The sequence below is a fragment of the Falco punctatus genome (genome assembly GCF_963210335.1).
Source record: "Falco punctatus genome assembly, chromosome: 5".
Taxonomy (NCBI): Eukaryota; Metazoa; Chordata; class Aves; order Falconiformes; family Falconidae; genus Falco; species Falco punctatus.
In genome coordinates this window covers 55772381-55790360 of record NC_137584.1, presented here as the reverse complement: position 1 = coordinate 55790360, position 17980 = coordinate 55772381, and the positions used below count along the sequence as shown (strand labels likewise).

At 40.3% G+C, this 17980-nt stretch overlaps 1 protein-coding gene across 2 annotated transcripts in view; it reads left to right on the top strand.

Annotated features, from left to right (window-relative positions):
• The window catches only part of AKAP7 (A-kinase anchoring protein 7), a 116646-nt gene that overhangs the window by 10261 nt on the left and 88405 nt on the right, over window positions 1-17980 (top strand). For both annotated transcript variants that reach the window (XM_080390439.1, XM_080390438.1), the window contains exon 1: window positions 1-17980. This exon is cut by the window's left edge and continues 10261 nt beyond it. In XM_080390439.1, the coding sequence (XP_080246565.1) occupies window positions 17797-17980 (184 nt within the window). In that variant the 5' untranslated portion in view covers window positions 1-17796.

Here is a 17980-nt window from a genome sequence, read left to right as displayed (position 1 = left end):
TTAAATTTCTTTGATATTGCATGTATTCATAAAATGTTTAATCGACATGGTCACTGTAGTAATATTGTATCATTATACTAATTTTGATTATTATCCATATGGCTCAGCATTATTTCAGTTTTATACAAGTAAAAGAATCCTTCACTCTTAAAAACGTATGTGGCTGATTGTATTGTTAGTGAGAAACATGGTTATCATGTATGCAATTTTAGATTAAAGTGAATTAGGTAGCAAGATTGTCCTTTTGGCTAGTGGTAATAGCCATTATATATATAAAATCAAAGACTAATAGCAACACAAAATATTTGTTTATGTCACTACTGTTTTGCTCAGAAAGTCTCAGAAACTTACTTTTGCATTCAAGGTCTGACTTGCACACACAGAGTAACATATATCCATGCAAGGTGTGCTCAGAGCAGGTTCGCGTTTCTTGCCAATTCCGCATGCACAAACTTCACTGTAAATTGATTTGATGTGTCTGCACAGCAGATGTGTGCTAAGTATTTAAACTGATTCCAGGGAGACCTCTAGTGCAATTCTCTGTTTGGAGTAGGCCTACTACAGCTTTTGATAAAGAAGCGGTAGCAACATCAGCATTGCTTGTAAAGTCCTTTGGAGCCGAGCAGAACAGTGGTGCCCCTTGCGGCTCCTTCCACTGACTCACCATGCTACTGAGATGGAGACATGGCTGACTTCCCCTCAAATGCCCTCCCAGTCCATAATCCACAAACCCCACTAATCTGCACTGGGGCTTCCCTGCATTATTGTGGATTAGCGATGTTCTGTTGTATCATATAGCGTATTTATGCACTGTTTGCAGACCCTATACAATTTAACTCATGGCAAGCATTGGTCTGTAATCTCATGTACTGTCAAACTTGTTTAAGCCAGGTATAAAAAAAAAAAACAACTGTAAAAAATTACACATAAATAATGTTATGCTTACTCTACAGTAGAGTTTTATACAGCATACTGCATGTATACTTTATAGCCAAATAGTTTTTCACAGCCTTGGAAATGGAGATTAAATATCTGTTGGTGCTTTCAGCCATTCCTTTGCACAATGGCAGTCTCTCACAAATCTGTCAGGAGGCAGTGGTGTTCAGAGACTTCACCTGGATTCCCCTATACTCCACAACTCTTTTCTAGCAGCTTGGCTTACAGCCTAGCAGCATTACTTACTCCCCCTCTCTCAAATAAAATCACTAAGCCTCTATCCTACAGGAAGCCTGACAGTCAGCCTTCCTGCTTCTGCAGCCTTCAGTCACCCTGTTTTTGTAAGGTGTACTAGTAGCCTTCTGCCAGGTTCTGTTGAAAAGTGGTTCTGACATTCAAAAGGAGGAGCAATCTACAGGACCCACTGAGTTCCTTTAATCTCACCATCTGTTGGCTCTCTTTCCTACCCATCACTACCATATTGTCTCTTTTTCTTTACTTTCCTGTAGTGAGCCAGAGGGCAAGGTGCTGTAGGCAAGATCAGGGGAACTGGGAGAATTGGGAAGAGTCCTTTGCCAGGCTCCTCAAGGTTCTTTTTGTCTTACTGTGCAAGATGGCCAGCACCCAGGGTATGGGTGGCCCCTTTCCCCTGGTTTCCACTCCAACAGTCCACAGTCTCACTGTGCATAGCTGCCATGGGAAGTAGCCATTGCAAATACAAAAATATACCCACAGGCCCTACAGAAGGACGGCAGCAGTGAACTGTTTCCTCTTGTTCAGTAAGAAGGGCTGGAGCAAGCAGTGGAGTGTGAAGTGCAAGACCCACAGAGAAGTAATGGGGGGCTGCAGAAGGACAGGGCCAGGGGTGACTATGCAGGGAGAAAGGGTAACTTCCTAAGAGTCTGCTAACAGCACGTGGAGATGCACACTAACAGTTCTGCATACTTCCAAACACTCACATTGCAAATCCTCTGAAGTTCTTCTTTTCAGAATAGAAAAACTACAGCTGGAGTTGCTGGGTAAAGTCATGTCCGTTCATCGCCTCAGGGCTCAGCCAGGGCACCCCACATGAAACAATGTTCTTTTTAAAACTCGGACCTCACTCAGCATCACCTGTCATCTGCAGCATCTTCCCTTTCTTCCTTTTCCTGTATGACTTGCTGCAAGACCCTGTATTCAATCTCTACTCTCTGTTATAGCTTCAGCAGAGTGATAAAATGTGGCAGGGACAAGGGGTAGGGAAGGTTCTGATGCTACTGAGAAGGTGCAAGCCTGAGTTGTATGGAAGTCATATGTCCTAAGTCACATTTTTTGTGACAATGAACTACTGACTACTGCCACAGTCTTCAGCTCTAACACTAATATCACTATGGACAAATTGCTGCTATTTCTATGTACTAGCTTATTTCCTTCTCTAGGTACTCTGGTGGCTTCCCATGCTTTATGTGCCATTTTTTACAAACAGACAATACAGAGCCCAAAAAAAAAAAAAAAAGTCTTCTCTCCTAATGTGGATTAAATAGTTAGTTTCCTCTTCAGTCCACTTTATCCTTTTACTAGGATTGTAACTACTGTGAGGGCAGGAAAGTCACGTCAGATGAGTTTTGTGGTCTGTGAATCTCTGAACTACTTCCATCAGAGCATCTGGGGTTGTTACCTGACTCTCTCTTCTCCCTTTCCCACTCCATCAGGTGGCTTTTTTATGGTGCACAACTGTCATGGAAAGCTGGCCTCTCAAATAAAAACTGTATCGAGGACAACCTGCATACAGTAATGACAGCACTGAACTGTATTCTCTGCTCTCTGAAAAATGTAAAGGTTTAGTCAGGGGATGTGGAAGCAATGCCAGTAACACTGACTGAAATTATTATCCTTCTTGAACCATTTTTTTTTCCTGTTGACTTGAAGCAATCTTGGGGAGGCTTCTGTAACTTGCATTTCTGTTGAAATTGGTACTAGATGCAGCATTTATCAGTGTTTCTGAGGAAATTTCTAGGCAAACTGAACTGTAAATTGGCTATATGTATGACCGTGTCATACTCTAAGAAATCACACACTTTAAAGAAGCAGTGGGAACACTCTTCACATGACACACAAAAAATCCCTTATGATTTAAATGTGAACAGACTATGTGTCTTTGCCATGTTAGTTCAATAATCCAAACTTCCCTGGGGCAAGTTGCCTGTGTGTCTAAACAACACACATCTGTTCTTTTTTACCACTTGTTTACATGTTCTTCCTCTCCATGTGCCTGCACCACCCTCATTTTAAAGACATTCTTTAATGCTTTGTTTGTTTCTTACATATATTTCATAACTGCATGCTGTAACAGCAGTATGTGTTGAGTGCTGGTTTTATACAATTTATGACCCAGCGTTTGTTTTTTTAATATACTAGTGTGCATTAAGAATAACTCCATGAAGTCATTCAAGGTTAAAATCAGGCTTTCTGGCTTCAGGCTGACTGTGCAGCATCGCAAAATACCACATAGCACGGTAATGTAACTAATGAATCTACAATAATACATACTATAATACATACTATAATACAGAGTAAGGGATTTAGGATACGAGAAAAAAACGTAACTAAAATTTGCAATTTAATAGTGATATTCAAAACATTAATATATTTTTACTAAGCATAAGAGGAAAAATACACATTGAATTAAGAAAATACATTATTGTTTTTTAAATAATGACTTTTATCTGTTTTCTGTTCTCAGGTGTTAAACAGCCTGATTTTCAGAGATGCTGAGCAAATAATTATTCAGTAGTGATAAAAAACAGTGCTGAATAGGTAGATTCTATGAAGTCCACCATCTTTGCAACATTAGTATAATGCTGTACAATTAATAGGACAATGAAGACGCTCATTTTACCCTAAGGATGGAGTAAAACATTGATGCTGTTTGAAAACTGTTGCTAGAGCAGCCCAGTTCTGAGAATTGGCTTACAAACCTTTTTGCTTAACATTATTTTGTGTTTTCTCTTTACTATTTAAAATGTTCTACAATTAATAAGCCAGATAAATAGGCTGAAGTGGGTTGTTTGTATCTTTACTGAAATGACAATTGGTGCTACCAAAACAAAGCACTCAGCATAGGACTTGTTTACGTGTTTAGTCTGCTTGCTTATCATTTTTGAGTGCTGATTACTGCTGCCTCAGTCTCTTTTTCCAGAGTCTCTGGTTGCAAGCCTGGAGTGCAGCCTACAGTGTGGGTTTTTATAAAAGGGTTAGAAATAAAAGTAAAATTCACAGAGAAATATTTTCCTGTTTCTATGTAGAAAATGCAGCAATGAAGCATACAAAAAAATCTATGACATTAGGAATGGGCACATCTGACATTTCATTCCTATAAAATGCACCCACAGATTAACAATGCATTATTCAGAAGGGAAGCCAAGGATTTTCAACGTATAAACGCAAACCAAAAAAGTATTCCTGTACATAAATGGATATTGCTGTAGGAAAAAAAGGTTTCTGCTATTAATATGTTGGTATTACAGACTCTTAAAATTGGCAGAAGATCGGTGTAGAATTAAAAATCAAAACCTAAGGAACTCATTGAGATCATTATTCTGCTTCTTAGGCTTTTTTTTTCTCTTTGTAAAGTAACTTAGCAATGCACATCTCTCTCCTATTTGTGATGGCTATAAAGAAACAAAAATATTTTTTAAATGTGTATAAATACTATTGCATAATGCCACGTTGATCTCTGATTATTGTAAAGCAATTATTTCCTTTGGACAAAACCCTCTGTTCATTAGCACTGAATGGTATTTATCAGTCTTTTTCCTGTTTAGATAATTTGTTCAGTGTTGATACATTTAAAAACATTCAATTGGTTGGAATAGTATCTGCAGCTTCCCATCAAAAGAGTGATGGCAGTAGCTGTGGGTCTAAATCTCAAAGCACTACTCTGTAGACTTCCTAAGTGATTAGTACAGAGTATTATCACTTTCCACCATCTGGCTATCTAGTATGGAAACAATATAAAAGGAATCAGAAGACCTATACAGGTTTCAACACTTTGGACATACAGTGTTTCACAGCAAAAATGTGGAAGCTGCGTTTAAAACAAGAGATATGTTTAAACATAAAAAAAAATCTATTTGCAGAGAATGTCTGTCCTCCCTCATTTTAATTACTTGCAAGTATACAAAGCCATACATATGTGCACCCAGATAATACAGCTTAGCACATATACGCGGGCTGCATGTTTAGCATGCTAGGCGTGAAATCTGTTTAAATTAAGAGTCTCATTCTGGTTTTGATGTCACTACAATTAGTTGATGTGTTGGATGGATTCTGAGGCTTTCCTTCATCTAAGCTTTAAAGGTTTCGAAGTTAAATGCTTTGGATAAAGCTGAATTAAAGAATCATCAGAAATTTCTGTGTTAAAGCCTCACAATCCAATACATAAAAACTCTTGTAATTCAGTGTACTGTATATCTTTGTGTATAAAAATATCCCTTTATAAGGAAGAACAAAAGATACGCTTCTCCACTCCAGGAACATTACATGGAATAAAGAGCCTCTGAAAACCTCCAAAGCACAGAATGCAAGCTTGTGCTGCCAGACAAAAGTGAAAGCCTATCCTGTTTTCTCTCTCCCTGATGTAGTTGCTGTGTCAGATGAGGGCATCAGGGCAGATTCAAAAGTCAGAATGAAGAAAAGAGAAAGAAACAGTGCAGCGAGAAGTGTGGTAAATTCAGTCCTAGCAACACCTAGGTTTTCCCTGTGCAAGCCCAGCTTTAGGCTTTTTAATTTGTTTTTTTGTTTTGCAGAAGTGCAGATGAAGGTGGCAATTTAAAATGGGCTATCAGATTCCAGTCAATTCGTAGGTGTTACACTCCAGGGTACTGGGAGCCCTGTATCCGGTAAAGAGGAAAGCGGAAAAAAAAGAGGTCTTTTCTCCTGTTTCTGTTTAGGAAGTGATTTCTTTACTTCTTTTTAAATGGTTTTATTTTTACCTCATAATGAAAATCAGTTTCTTTGCATTGCCAGAGAATCCTGAGCTTGCGGGCTTTCAACTGCACACGTCAGAAAAGTTCACTAGCCGTTAATGAGGAAACAACAAATGTTTTGCTGAGCAGCATAACTAGCAGAGTCTGTTTTGGTAAAGATCTGTGTCTTTTGAGCCTGAAATCTCCTTCCTCACTGCAGTGATCTTAGGTCCTCCTCTGTCTTCTGTGGCACCTGCCCTAGACAAGGGAGCATGCGCTGCAGCTAACCTGGAGAAAGGACGGTAGTGGAGCTGAGCCTACCTTTCCCTCTGCTACAGAATTATTTTCCTTTCTCTTCTAGCCAACTGTGGGGTTTTTTTACAAAGCTTGTAAGATGTTAATTGTTTTTAAGATCACTGTCCTCTAGGACATATGCCTGAAATTGGTCAGTGACTTCAAAAGCTAAAGGGCAATGGCTGACAGCACAGTCGCATGTGCCTTAAGAAGCCAGTCTACCAAATTGCTTCCAGTATGGGGTTTTACATTTTGTATTCTCAGTACTTTTGGCCACAGTTCTCAGAGAATTGGTTATGTTATCCATGATAGCCAAGGAGTGTAGTAAGTAAAAACCTATCAAGCACCATCTTCTTACCCAAAATTTCAACTTCTCTTTCTTCTCCATGTATCATGAAAAGAACATGGCATCTTTTCACATTGTGTACAAGCTAACTTACACATGAAGGCTGCAGATCCATGCAGCACTGCTTTTGTAGCAAAGCCAGCTCAGGCCAAGTCAAGTTGATGGTCTCTCTTCTGCTGCTCCCAATCTGATCAAATCTGCATTGCACTTTGCATCCGTATCAGTTGTGTGAACAGAGCTGTCTGTGGACGCTAGGGTAAGGTGGCTTGCTAAAATGACTGTGACTTTAAAAAAAAAAAAAACAAACGAATTTTTTTACGGTATTGTTAATCCAAATTTTTCCAATGTACTCATTCTCATCTCTTCCACTTTAGTGGTGCAGGGGCAAATGTGCACAGCTGCCATGGGGAAAAGAGCTAGGAGATGAGTCTTAAAGTGGATCTGCTAACAAAGGGGAATTAATTTTGCGTTACCCCTGAAGTGTGAAATTCCGTCCTAACTGAAGATTCTAGAAAGTTTGTCTTTTACTGCAGAGTGGATAGAATTTCATCTTGTGCAGCCACAGTACGAGGGCAAGAATCCAGGCCCTACCGACATCAGGAGTAAAATATCCCATGAATTCAACATCTTGGCACTGAATAAACTCCAATAGTTGTGACTGTACTAGGACAGCAGTAAAACCTGTGAAACATTATCTGTGGGTAGAATCTCCCCTGCCATTACGAATTCCAATCATAACTATGGAAAAAGAATTGTTAAAGGACCAAAAGATAAAATCAGTATTGCTCCAGACTTAACTGTACTGATCTTTTCATAATTAGTTAGGTTACAAAAAACTTTTAATTTTACTGTGCCTACATTTACATTCATAGTTTAGGCAAACATTTTATGCAAGTATTTAAACTTTCCTGGTGTGATTTTTTTTTAAAGCAGTGTCAATTAATACAGATTGTGATCTGTTTCCCATAAAACTGTCATTAACAGTGCAGCCAGAGATATGAACACGAGAAACATAAACAGTTTGGCAGTATTAAACCTGTGATTTTCAGATATGAAAGAAAAAAATCTGGTGCTGATAGGATATACAAGGAGAGACAAAAAGAATTGTCAGCCTCTGTGCACAGGGTTCAGCCAGCTCCTAATGACCTTCCATGGGCTGGTTCACAATGTCCAGGACCTGCTCATGAAGTCCTAATTCTGGCAATTTATTTTTTTTTCCCTGAGTAAGGAGAGTAGAACAATCCTCACAGTAAACACTCATTGACAAGGTATATGACAACTAGCACAAGATAGCTTTTGGTAAGGAAAAATACATTAAATACATTTTCCAAACAACTTATTTAGATACTTTATCTTCTGGTTTATACCCAGATATTTCAATATAGTCAAGAAACTGTAATAAGCTAACTCAGTGAAAGGTATTTGCTCTCTACTTCTACTAATTGTTAGACATGTATAGTCTATGGCTGAAAGCAGGAACACAACAGCGTTTTTTTCTGATCCTAAGGGGACAGTATTTTTGGCAGAAATTGCCCTGATATTCCAAACCCTACTGTCTCCTTTCAGTATGCTAGTAGTCTCATAGCAACTATTTAGCAAGAAGTAGAGGGATTTAACCATCCTTTGCCAGCAAGAGGAGAATCACACACAAAAAAAAAATGTGTGCAGCATAATCACACTAAGTATATGCCCCTTTTTGTCTGCAAAAGGCTTAGTAAAGATTCAAGTGTCCTCATTGTAGAAAGGCACTATACACATTTCCTCTTTTATGGTGTAAATCAGGGAAAGAATATGAAAATGCCCCTTTCAAAAAAGCAGATTTAAATAAAATATAAAGGACATTATCATTCCTTAGATAATTCCTTCTGGTACAGATTTTATTACAGCTTTACATCCTGGACTTCCACCAACATAGATGTCATCTCATGTAATTAAACTGTCCAACAGTACTGGATGCAATGAGTCACTCAGAAATCAACATTAGGAAATATACTTGGATGAAAGTGAACTTTTCAATGATAGTACTTTAAAAGATTCAGGAATAGGTATTTGCAGGAAGATGTGCCTTTTGTGGCATACAATTTACTGGAATTCTTATGGGTTCTTTTTGAAGTGTTCTGCCAGTAATTTAAAATGAGATTTTTTTTTTTTAAAAGGTTAACACAGGGATATCACACTTTTGTCAAGGCTTGAACTGATGGTACTTATCACACAAACAAGAAGATTTCTTTTCCAGATTTCATTAGACAGATTTTTGTTGTTGGTTATTTTTTTTTTAGTTTTAAAGCAGACAAGCTCCATCTGAGATAGATAGACTGGGATATATACAAGGGAGCCATAAGACAAGTGTTAAACGGATTAGAAGATTGTCTTACTGCATTACTAGCTCAGCAGTTGTAAGGATTGATGTTGTTTGGGATTTTCTTTTGCCAGTATCATAGTAAGTAACAGTTTAAAGAAGAACAGCAAAGTAGTTTTGCTGATGCTAACAGTAATATTTTTTTTTTCAAACAGGAGTGTAGAAAGAAACATGGATTCTCTGTCTGCACAGTACTAATGTAATGATGTGCATAGATATTTGAGCTGCTTCTGAATGAGTTAACATCGCACTGGAAGCAGAACAAATTCATTAGTGCAGTATTCTCTTTGGGCTGTTTACCCGGCTAAGAAGTACAATATACTCATCCAGATGTACAGCCACAATAATACAGCCGTCCAGTTTCCAGTACCCAAGACCAGTTGTTAGGATCTGGACTGTTATCTTGAGCTATGCAGGCACAAGTGATAGCTCCTCTTTAGAAATTAAGTAACAAACCTTTCAGAAAAAGAAAGCAACCTTCTCAGTTTTAAACAAAAGATAGTTAAGGCAGGCATCAAAGATACCAATGAAAGCCACAACACCCAAGTTGTTTGCTAAAATACAGAAGCTGTGGAGGAAATTAAATGTAAGTGACATTGCTGAAGTTGAAGTTATAGAAAAATTATCTTTCTGAAGATTTTCCAAATTACGGCACAGGAGAAATAAATTGCATTTGCCAAGGCCACAAAGAAATATGTTTCAATACTTGAGATGTAAGGTGAAGGTCCGGACAAGAATTTCAATAGTAAGCATTCTAGGCTATGTTGACAAGACTATATCAGATAAAAAGTTAACTTCTGGGTAACACATAACAGATTGAGAGAAACGCTTTGAGAGGTTTGAGAGGTGAAGGAGTAAGACAAATCCTCCAAAGGCAATGTTGAAAAATAGGAGAATCATAAATCAATATCGTCATAAAAAACGAAGTGAGACAAGATTTCAGTGAGAGAAATCTAATCATATGATTTGAAATATGTCAACTAGCCACTAAGAATAATGATGGAGTCTTGTTTTTGGGACTTGGGTCACATGAGACTTGGGTGAGAATAGTTTCAGGTGTAAAGCAGAAACTGGACTGTAGAACATGCACTTTTAGAAAAATGTAGACAGCAAACGTAAACAGTGCATTGACTGAGCCCAGAGCTGAATGGGTAGGCCATGCAACATCTAGAAAACAAAGTACGTACAGACTTGCTATCAAAGGGACAAAGGCCCCTTAGGTTGCCTGTTATCATGGGAAGTCAGTGAGCACCATCTAATCACTCTCTCTTACTCTGAAATCTCCCTGATTATCACACATGGATATGACAAGTCAACTGTCAGTGGTACTCTCCATGAGTCTCTGGAGTCCTCCAAATATACATAATTGGTAATGTCTGCTGTAGATCCACACACAGATTTGACAAAAGTACAGCTCAACATTTCCTTTGGCTGTTCAGTTTGCTTTTCTTCCCTCTTGTTCTTCTGCTGGTCCTGCTCATCTTCAATTAAGGGAACAGGTCCTGACCATATTACACCACTGCAGGGATCCTATTATTGCCTTCCTAACTGTCCAAAAAGTACAAAGCCACCTTTTTGCAGGTATGATTTCACCCTTTTTGAAGGTCTTCATGCAGCTTACCTGTCTCAGCCAGCTATGCTATGAAGAAGGCTGTTCTTAGGATTGCAGGTACCATTGTGCCAAGACACAGCAGAAAGACAACTACATGTCCCATGGTACTATTTATCTACTAATTTCAATTTGCCTGTTACTTGCAATTTTGATGCTTATCTGTTTTGCTCAACATAATGATAATGAAGTTTTTAGGACCCAGTGCAAATTAGAAAGAAAGCAGTCATGTCACAATACTATGTTACATGAGAAGGTATCATACCATTTAGTCAAAACTGAATGCAAGCATATCTGACACTGAAATATTTTCAACCAAGTATGAATTATGTGTCAAAAAAATTCATTGACTCTCTGGCTGCCCACTGAATGTACAGTTCCTGACAGAGTGTATTTTATGTATGTCTGAGCTCATTCCTTTCAGTTTTTCACAACATGTAAGCCACCTTTCATGACTTTTAAGCTGCAGATTTAATTTCTTACATAGAAGCAAGTCTAGCAAATTACACTCTTAAAATGAGAATCACCCAGGAACTGATTAAAAATAAAGACTTTTTCTCTGCTACATGGGTACAAGTTCTTGTGGTAAGTCCAAATAGCTGTTGTAATCAGATCAAATTCTTCTGGAGCCATAGGGAGATGCTTTTTCCCACCCTCTCCTCACTTTATACTAACCGCATTAAACAGCTGTTCGTCCACTTTCGAAGAAACATGGTAATGGACATATGCTGGCTTATGGAGACAGACTGGATGCCTGACAAAATGGTCCAAATCTGATCCTTTCAATAGGAGTGCTAAAAACGCTGTTCTAACCTGGACTGAAAGTCAGATTTACCAGTGGAAATGTAAATGGTTTCCTCCCTTTCAGTTATTGCAGCGTATTTAGTGCTACAATGTGAATTGAAAGAGGCTCAGCAAAAGCCTGCAGGATTGAAAAAGAACTGTAAGAGATCAACTGTTGAAGTACATAGCAATGTGCTAAGCTGGAGAATTAAAACTTGTCTCTTTCCCCATTAGCCAAAACATGTTTAGTTGTCTCTGTTTAGTTGTATTTGTTTCCTTGTTTATGTTTTGTCATAATACTAGAATATTTTACATTTGAAAAATACTAGAATTTGTCATAATACTAGAATATTTTACTTGATGTAAGTCAAAATGATGACTGTAAATAAGGGAGCTTTAAATTGGTTTATCCATGTGACTTGATACACTAAAACCTTGAGCCTCAAGAAGAGGATCAGGAAACTCCACCGTCAGCAAAGAGATGGCGAATACCCTCAGAGCACTACAAACAGCCTGATCCAATAACTTTAAGAGATTTTAGTGACAGAAACTGGATGCCAGATCACATTGCTTCAAGCGTGAGTGGTGGCTGAAACAATGTTAGAACTGAGATCTCTCATTTCTATTTAGGTCAGGTACCCTATTCTTCTTCAAACAATAAGCTGCTGTTTTCCTGAATAGCTCATAGAAAAGGCATTTTGAACATCACTCTTTTTTTGGTTTACATTTTTGGTTAAATATGAACAGCCATCTTAAAAGACTGCTGATTGTGAAAGCAGTGGGTGGGATTCTTTGAGCACTTAGGCCCAGCAATACCAGGGGTAAATCAATTTCAAAATTCATGTGAAACATAAAACACTGCTTAATTATTTCTTCCTAGGTAAGCTCTAACTTGGCAGAGTCCCAAAACCTACACTGCGTGAAGTTTTCTGAGCACTTGAGCTTTGCAGCATTAGCCATAGCCATCATCAGGTTCTTCAAATTGGATGAGGGTTAGTATAACTTTTGAAAAAGGCTGTTTTTACACAAGTGATTCCAGTTAGAGAGTAGATATTCAATTTAATTTTCTGAGCTCCAAAGGGCTTTGCCAGAGTCTGAAATATTGGGCCAGAGCACAAAGCTTTTTTCCTAATTCTGAACCAGGCAATCACAAAATTCAGGCCTTGATCCATTTCACCCAACTTGAGCCTTCTAATCAAAGTGCCTAAGCAGGACACAAGCCTAGTTGTCCTCGCCATCTCTGTTCATGGAAAGAGAAGAGCAACTCTAAAACAATTCCTATTTATCAGGTGAATTACAGTTTCCTTCTGCAAAAGCCTCTGTCTTTATTGACTGGGGAAGAGTCCCAGAGCAGGTACATTCACATCTTAGGCTAAATGAACAACTGGCTGCAGCTCTGGTAGCGCTTGTGAACAAATGTCTCAGCTGCTCTCAGGAAGAAAGGCAGGCACACACCAGAAATGCATGCAGAGGTAAGAGTGGTGACCTGAACTTCAGGAAGGACTATGCAGTAAGAAGCCTAGATTTGTTCCTTTTTAATTGGACTTTGTGCTCTGCAAACGTGCATGAAAGATACTGCCCATATTTCACAGACATCCTAACTTTAGAAAAAGTCCATAGATAAAAAAGAGGAGAAAAGATAGAAGGCCACACAAGAAGCCTGCACAGCAGTGACAAACACACAGCATGTTTGTGCACCACCTGGAGCTCGGGAAGGTGAGGAGGCCAGATCTAAAAAAGAAGCTTGCAGCTGAAGGGAGAGACAGACAGAAGAACAAGAGGGGAGAGGAGAGTAAGAAACACAACAGATAGGCAGCTGAGAATCAAGATTTTTCAGTTTAGTCAGTAAATACGTATTTCCCTCACCCACATCTGGAATAATATGAATTTTGGATTCAGAACTGCATTCTTTACTTGCCTAAGACTCCCAGTAAAGTGTCTTTCACTCAAGGAATGCAGGGTCTAGTGTCTCAGCTGCTGTATGACTTCCGCATGTAGTTGGCAATATTTACTGCATTCAAAATCAAACTGTTTTTAATTGCAGGCAGTGTCTTCTTTTTACACTAAAGACTTTCCCTCCACTTTCCCCTACATATACTTTGTTAAAATCTCTGTTTCAGTCAGAAAATAAGAACAGCTCCAGGAAGCTGGAGATTCCAGATCAAACCCAACAACCTCTGGAGCTAAAAGGTCCAGTGGGTTTAGTAAAATTCCTAAAAAGAGAAATGTGCTTTTATTTCAGTGTACAGTCTCTCATGTTGCTGATCTGTGAGTTTCCTGGTGTCTTCACTTTGCAGACTGCCGTTCTTAATGGTCTCCAGAACATGCAACTTTTTGCTTAAATCAAAATTATATATATCAAGAATAAGAAAAACAAGATAGCCGTCCTTAAAATCAAGATATTTTCAATTTTATGGTTTCATTTGTGTGTGTATAAGTATTTGGTAATAAGATAGCGATCTCCTCACATCACAAAATATGAAGTAGTAGAAGTATTCCATAATATTATTTTTATTCTAGTTACCCTGTATTTTGGAAACTGGAGTTATGTATATCACATTGTTTGATGGAATTTGTGCTGCTGAGATAAAGGTAAATAAGTTAATAGCTTCTTTTAACCTGATGGTGGAGCAACATAGGGAAGACTGGTTTTGTTGACTATAGAAGGTCTATGTAACTGCTGCAGAATGAGGATTTACCTAGATGACTTCTGGTGGATTTTCTGTGCTGACAAGTGAAAGAAAAAATAGATTAGGAAAGCATATTCTAGCCCTGCTTCTTCAGGTATTTAAGAGGAAATATTAAAACTAGCCAATGAGATACAATTTGCAGGGCAAATGGGTAAAGGAACTTGCTCTAGTAATTGCTTCTTTCAGGGATCAAGGGCTGCAGGAGTTCAAGCTAGAGATTACACTCTGATAGTTATGCCCAGGGCAGAGTCCAAGTTCATAAAAAATGTCACCGGCTGTAAGTTAGTGCAGATGTGCATTGAGCTGCTTTTGCCAAAACCCATCTGTCCTAGATAAAAGATTTTACATTTGTCTTTATTGAACTTCATGTAGCAAGCATCTGTTGTTCCACTTCTCCAGCCCGTTGAGGTCCATCTAAATGCTAATCTGTGTGTAGGAACACGGGACGGGTCCCCAAGCATGCTGCTTGCTCAGGCAGGGAGGGACAGCCTCTGCCATCATGCTATCCCACATCTGCTTTCTCATTATCTACCACTGCCTGTCAGCACATCTCTTATAGCACTTCCAGTTCTTTTCCAGCTGATGGGACTGCTTCTCCATTCTTCAATAACCTAGTTTAAAAGCCCCCTTACGAGGCTGGCAAGCCTGTTGGCAAAGATATCCAGGCCCCACTTTGTCATAATGGTCCTGGTGGTCATCCTTCCTCAAAAAGCCGGGAGAAAACTGGAAGTGTCTGAAACAGTGCCTTGACATTAATAATATTTGAATATCTTTGCTGATCTTTAGCCAGTGTCCCTCATAACAGGTCGCTCTCCGGAGGGCAGCAAGTGAAGAACTACCACTCTGGGTAATGAGTTAATTTTTCAGCTGATTCCCACTGTTTTGTTCCTTCCTTTTGCAATGTAAATGCACTGCCTGTCATCAACAGATCATAAAAGTATCCACTTATGTTATTCCTTTGCACATTAATCTTCATATTCATGTTAAGATATCAATCAAACATAGTTCCTGTTCATAAAATACAACTGAAAGCATTTTCACGTGGTTTCTTTTCTTCAGTTATTGTAGAAACCCTAGCCTGTTTGCTTTTTGATCTTTGCATGAAATTACTTTATCCCATGCACCCCTCTACCTCTCATTTTCCATTATATGTAGTTCTGCAACTCACACCTTTCTCTAGCAAATTTCTTATTACTACCAGATCAGTCTGTTCTCCACTTGTCAGAAAACAAGTGGCTGTATCAGCAGTGTCATTAATGAAGCCTTGTTTTGTATCAGTTATGTCTTCTTATCACAATGACCCAAGCTTCCCCTATAGTCTCTCTGCCCTCCCATTACAACACCTTCAACTCCCTCCCACATCCTACATAATGTCCCAAAGTTTCCTTCCAATATTTAGGCCTCCCTGTAACACATCCCGTTCCTGCCCCTTTATTTCCTAACCTCCCACAGTGAGTCACATCCCAAATACTCATAGCTCTCCCATATCTCTGGGTTGAGTAAGATAAGATACAATATGTATTGATAATATGTACGGTGACCTATCATGTAACAGGCTGACCAGTACTCATGGCCAGCCACTGTTTCATGGAAAAACACAGGCACAGCATTGTTTTTTCTTTCCTTCATTTGAGAGCTAAATCGATCTCTGTTTTCTCCCAAACCACTCATTTTCAGGAAAGGTGTGGCAATATCATACCTCTGAATCCTCTTACTCTCTACTGAATTTGATTGAAGTTAGAGGGTGAATTAAGAGATGGTGAAGTGAGTAAGAGGCTAACAGGTATGGGCTAGGCAGTTGTGTAAGCAAATATATTTGTAGAGCTGACTCCGCTTCCTCTTTCTGTTAGTTTCATTGAGCTGTTACAGGATATATATTTTTTCCCTAAAAGGGACAACTGTACTGCTGAGAAGTTAATCAGAAACTTTAATAAAGGCAAGGCCACAGAAAATTGATAAAGTGCTGGCTTTAGCTCAAATCTATGCTGTAATGAAAACCACTCTGCCAGGCACAAGGTCAGCGACCTCCTCTACGAAACTGGGGCAGTATTTGGGCAGGCAGAAAAATTGCAGCTTGTCACTTCAGCTTTCTAGTCCTCATTTGAACATTTCTCTCTAGCACCACTTTTAGGACTTGTAGGGACAATTCATGGTAATTGATATCAGTGGCAGCTAAGGTGCTTTCAGTTTCTCACTTCTCATCCTGGAGATACTGCATTCAGGCACATCATGAACCCAAAGAATACATCTACATATTGGTGCTAAACTAGTGGGAATTGGTTAGATACAATTTTAGCTCCACTAAAAATGAATTGTGTTTTCAAGTGTTGAGAGGAATATTAAATGCTAACTTATCTAAACATTTGCTGAAGATTTCTGTGAAACACCTAATGAATTGATCTGGAGCAGTTTCAGATCCAAAACTGTTTTTTAAATGCATATTTTTTAAAAGACACTTGATACCAAAATATTTCCTCCCAGTTTTTGATCTGTAACTCCACAGAATCAATTTTTTATGGAGATATCATACTTATCAATTCTAACAGGGTAGGAGGAGGTGATCACTTACGTATTTAGTTTCCTAACGATAGCTGGTATTCAGATGAAATGTGTATATCCAGAAAAACTGACAACAGCCTCATCCTAAAGCTTCTCTTGAATCCCATAGAACTTGGACTTCTGTGTCACATCCAGCCTTTGGTCTCCTCACAGGACTATGCAGACCAAATGAAAATATTGTGCGAAACACAATGAAGGCAAACACAGCACAAAATGGGTCAAAACCATGGTAAAATATTTCCAAACAGATTTTATCACCCAGAAGGGAAAGGCACAGAGGAGCTAAATACAGAAACTGGCCTCGTTTTTGACTCGTCTCTCAGCTTCTAAGATCCAGCAGCCATGCGGTTTCCTCCCCTACGACTGCGATCCCATTTTATTTGTTTGCTTTTGCTATCCCTATGCTCTTAAAAAATTAAAGTAGGAATCTTTATATACATATGAACAATCGGCTCCCTCACACCAGGTCTACATGCACAGACCGATCTGCAAAAGCACCAGGCGACATTTGGTTTGGCTTCTCCCACAGAACGTGGCAACAGGATTTGGCTTCCAAGAGGCACCAACTCTGTATTTCAGAAAAAAAGCGTCTCCTATTCCTTCCCTCGGAGAAGCAGCTGCTCCTATACACTTCAGAGGCCGACTCCTAACAGGAGCCTGTACGGCCACTGCAACGGTGGTTGTGCCCGTGGTCGAGGGTCCCGGGGTGTGCGGTAGGGTGGGAGGGATGCGGTAAGGAAGGCGCTTAGCGCACATTTAGAGCCAGACTTGGCTGTTCTCCCCCCCAGACCGCTGCTAAAGATGTCAAATACTGCTCTGCAGCGCTAAGCTGCAAATGGTTGTTTCAGGGAGACACCAGCCCAAACCGCTCCCGTTAGTTGCAGCTCTTCTGGGGGACGAGCGCTCAGCCAGCCACGTTTTGTTACAATACTGAGTGAAAACAACGCACGCAAATGCGGATCCCGCATTTCAGGGCGCACTATATACGCCCCCTGCGCTCCGGCGAGCGCGGCACTACGGCCCTCCGGGCGGGGGAAGGCGGCGGGCGCGGCCGTGCAAGCCTCGGGGCCGCCGTCCCCGCCATGCCCCGCGCGGGTCGCCCGGCGCGGAGCACGCCGGGAGCTGTAGTTCCCCCGAGCGCCCGGCCCCGCTGTTTTCCGCCCCGCGCTCCCGCCGGCGGCAGCCCTCCGCTTGCCCGAGGGGCCCCGCGGCTGGGCTAGATCCCCGCCGGTCCGCGGTTTCCCGGTGGGCAGCCTCGCTCGCCCTAACCGGGCATGCAGCGGCTGCTGCGGCGGCTTCTCCCCGCGCTTTACTCGGCGCGGCCGGCGGCAGCCCGTGCCCTCCTCGCTTGGCGGGCTGTGCCCGCGCTCCCCCCTCCCATGGCGCTGCGGACGGCGGCGGGAGCAGGGGGGGGCGGTGGCGACCCCTCCCGCGCAGGCGGCGCGACCCCGGAGCACG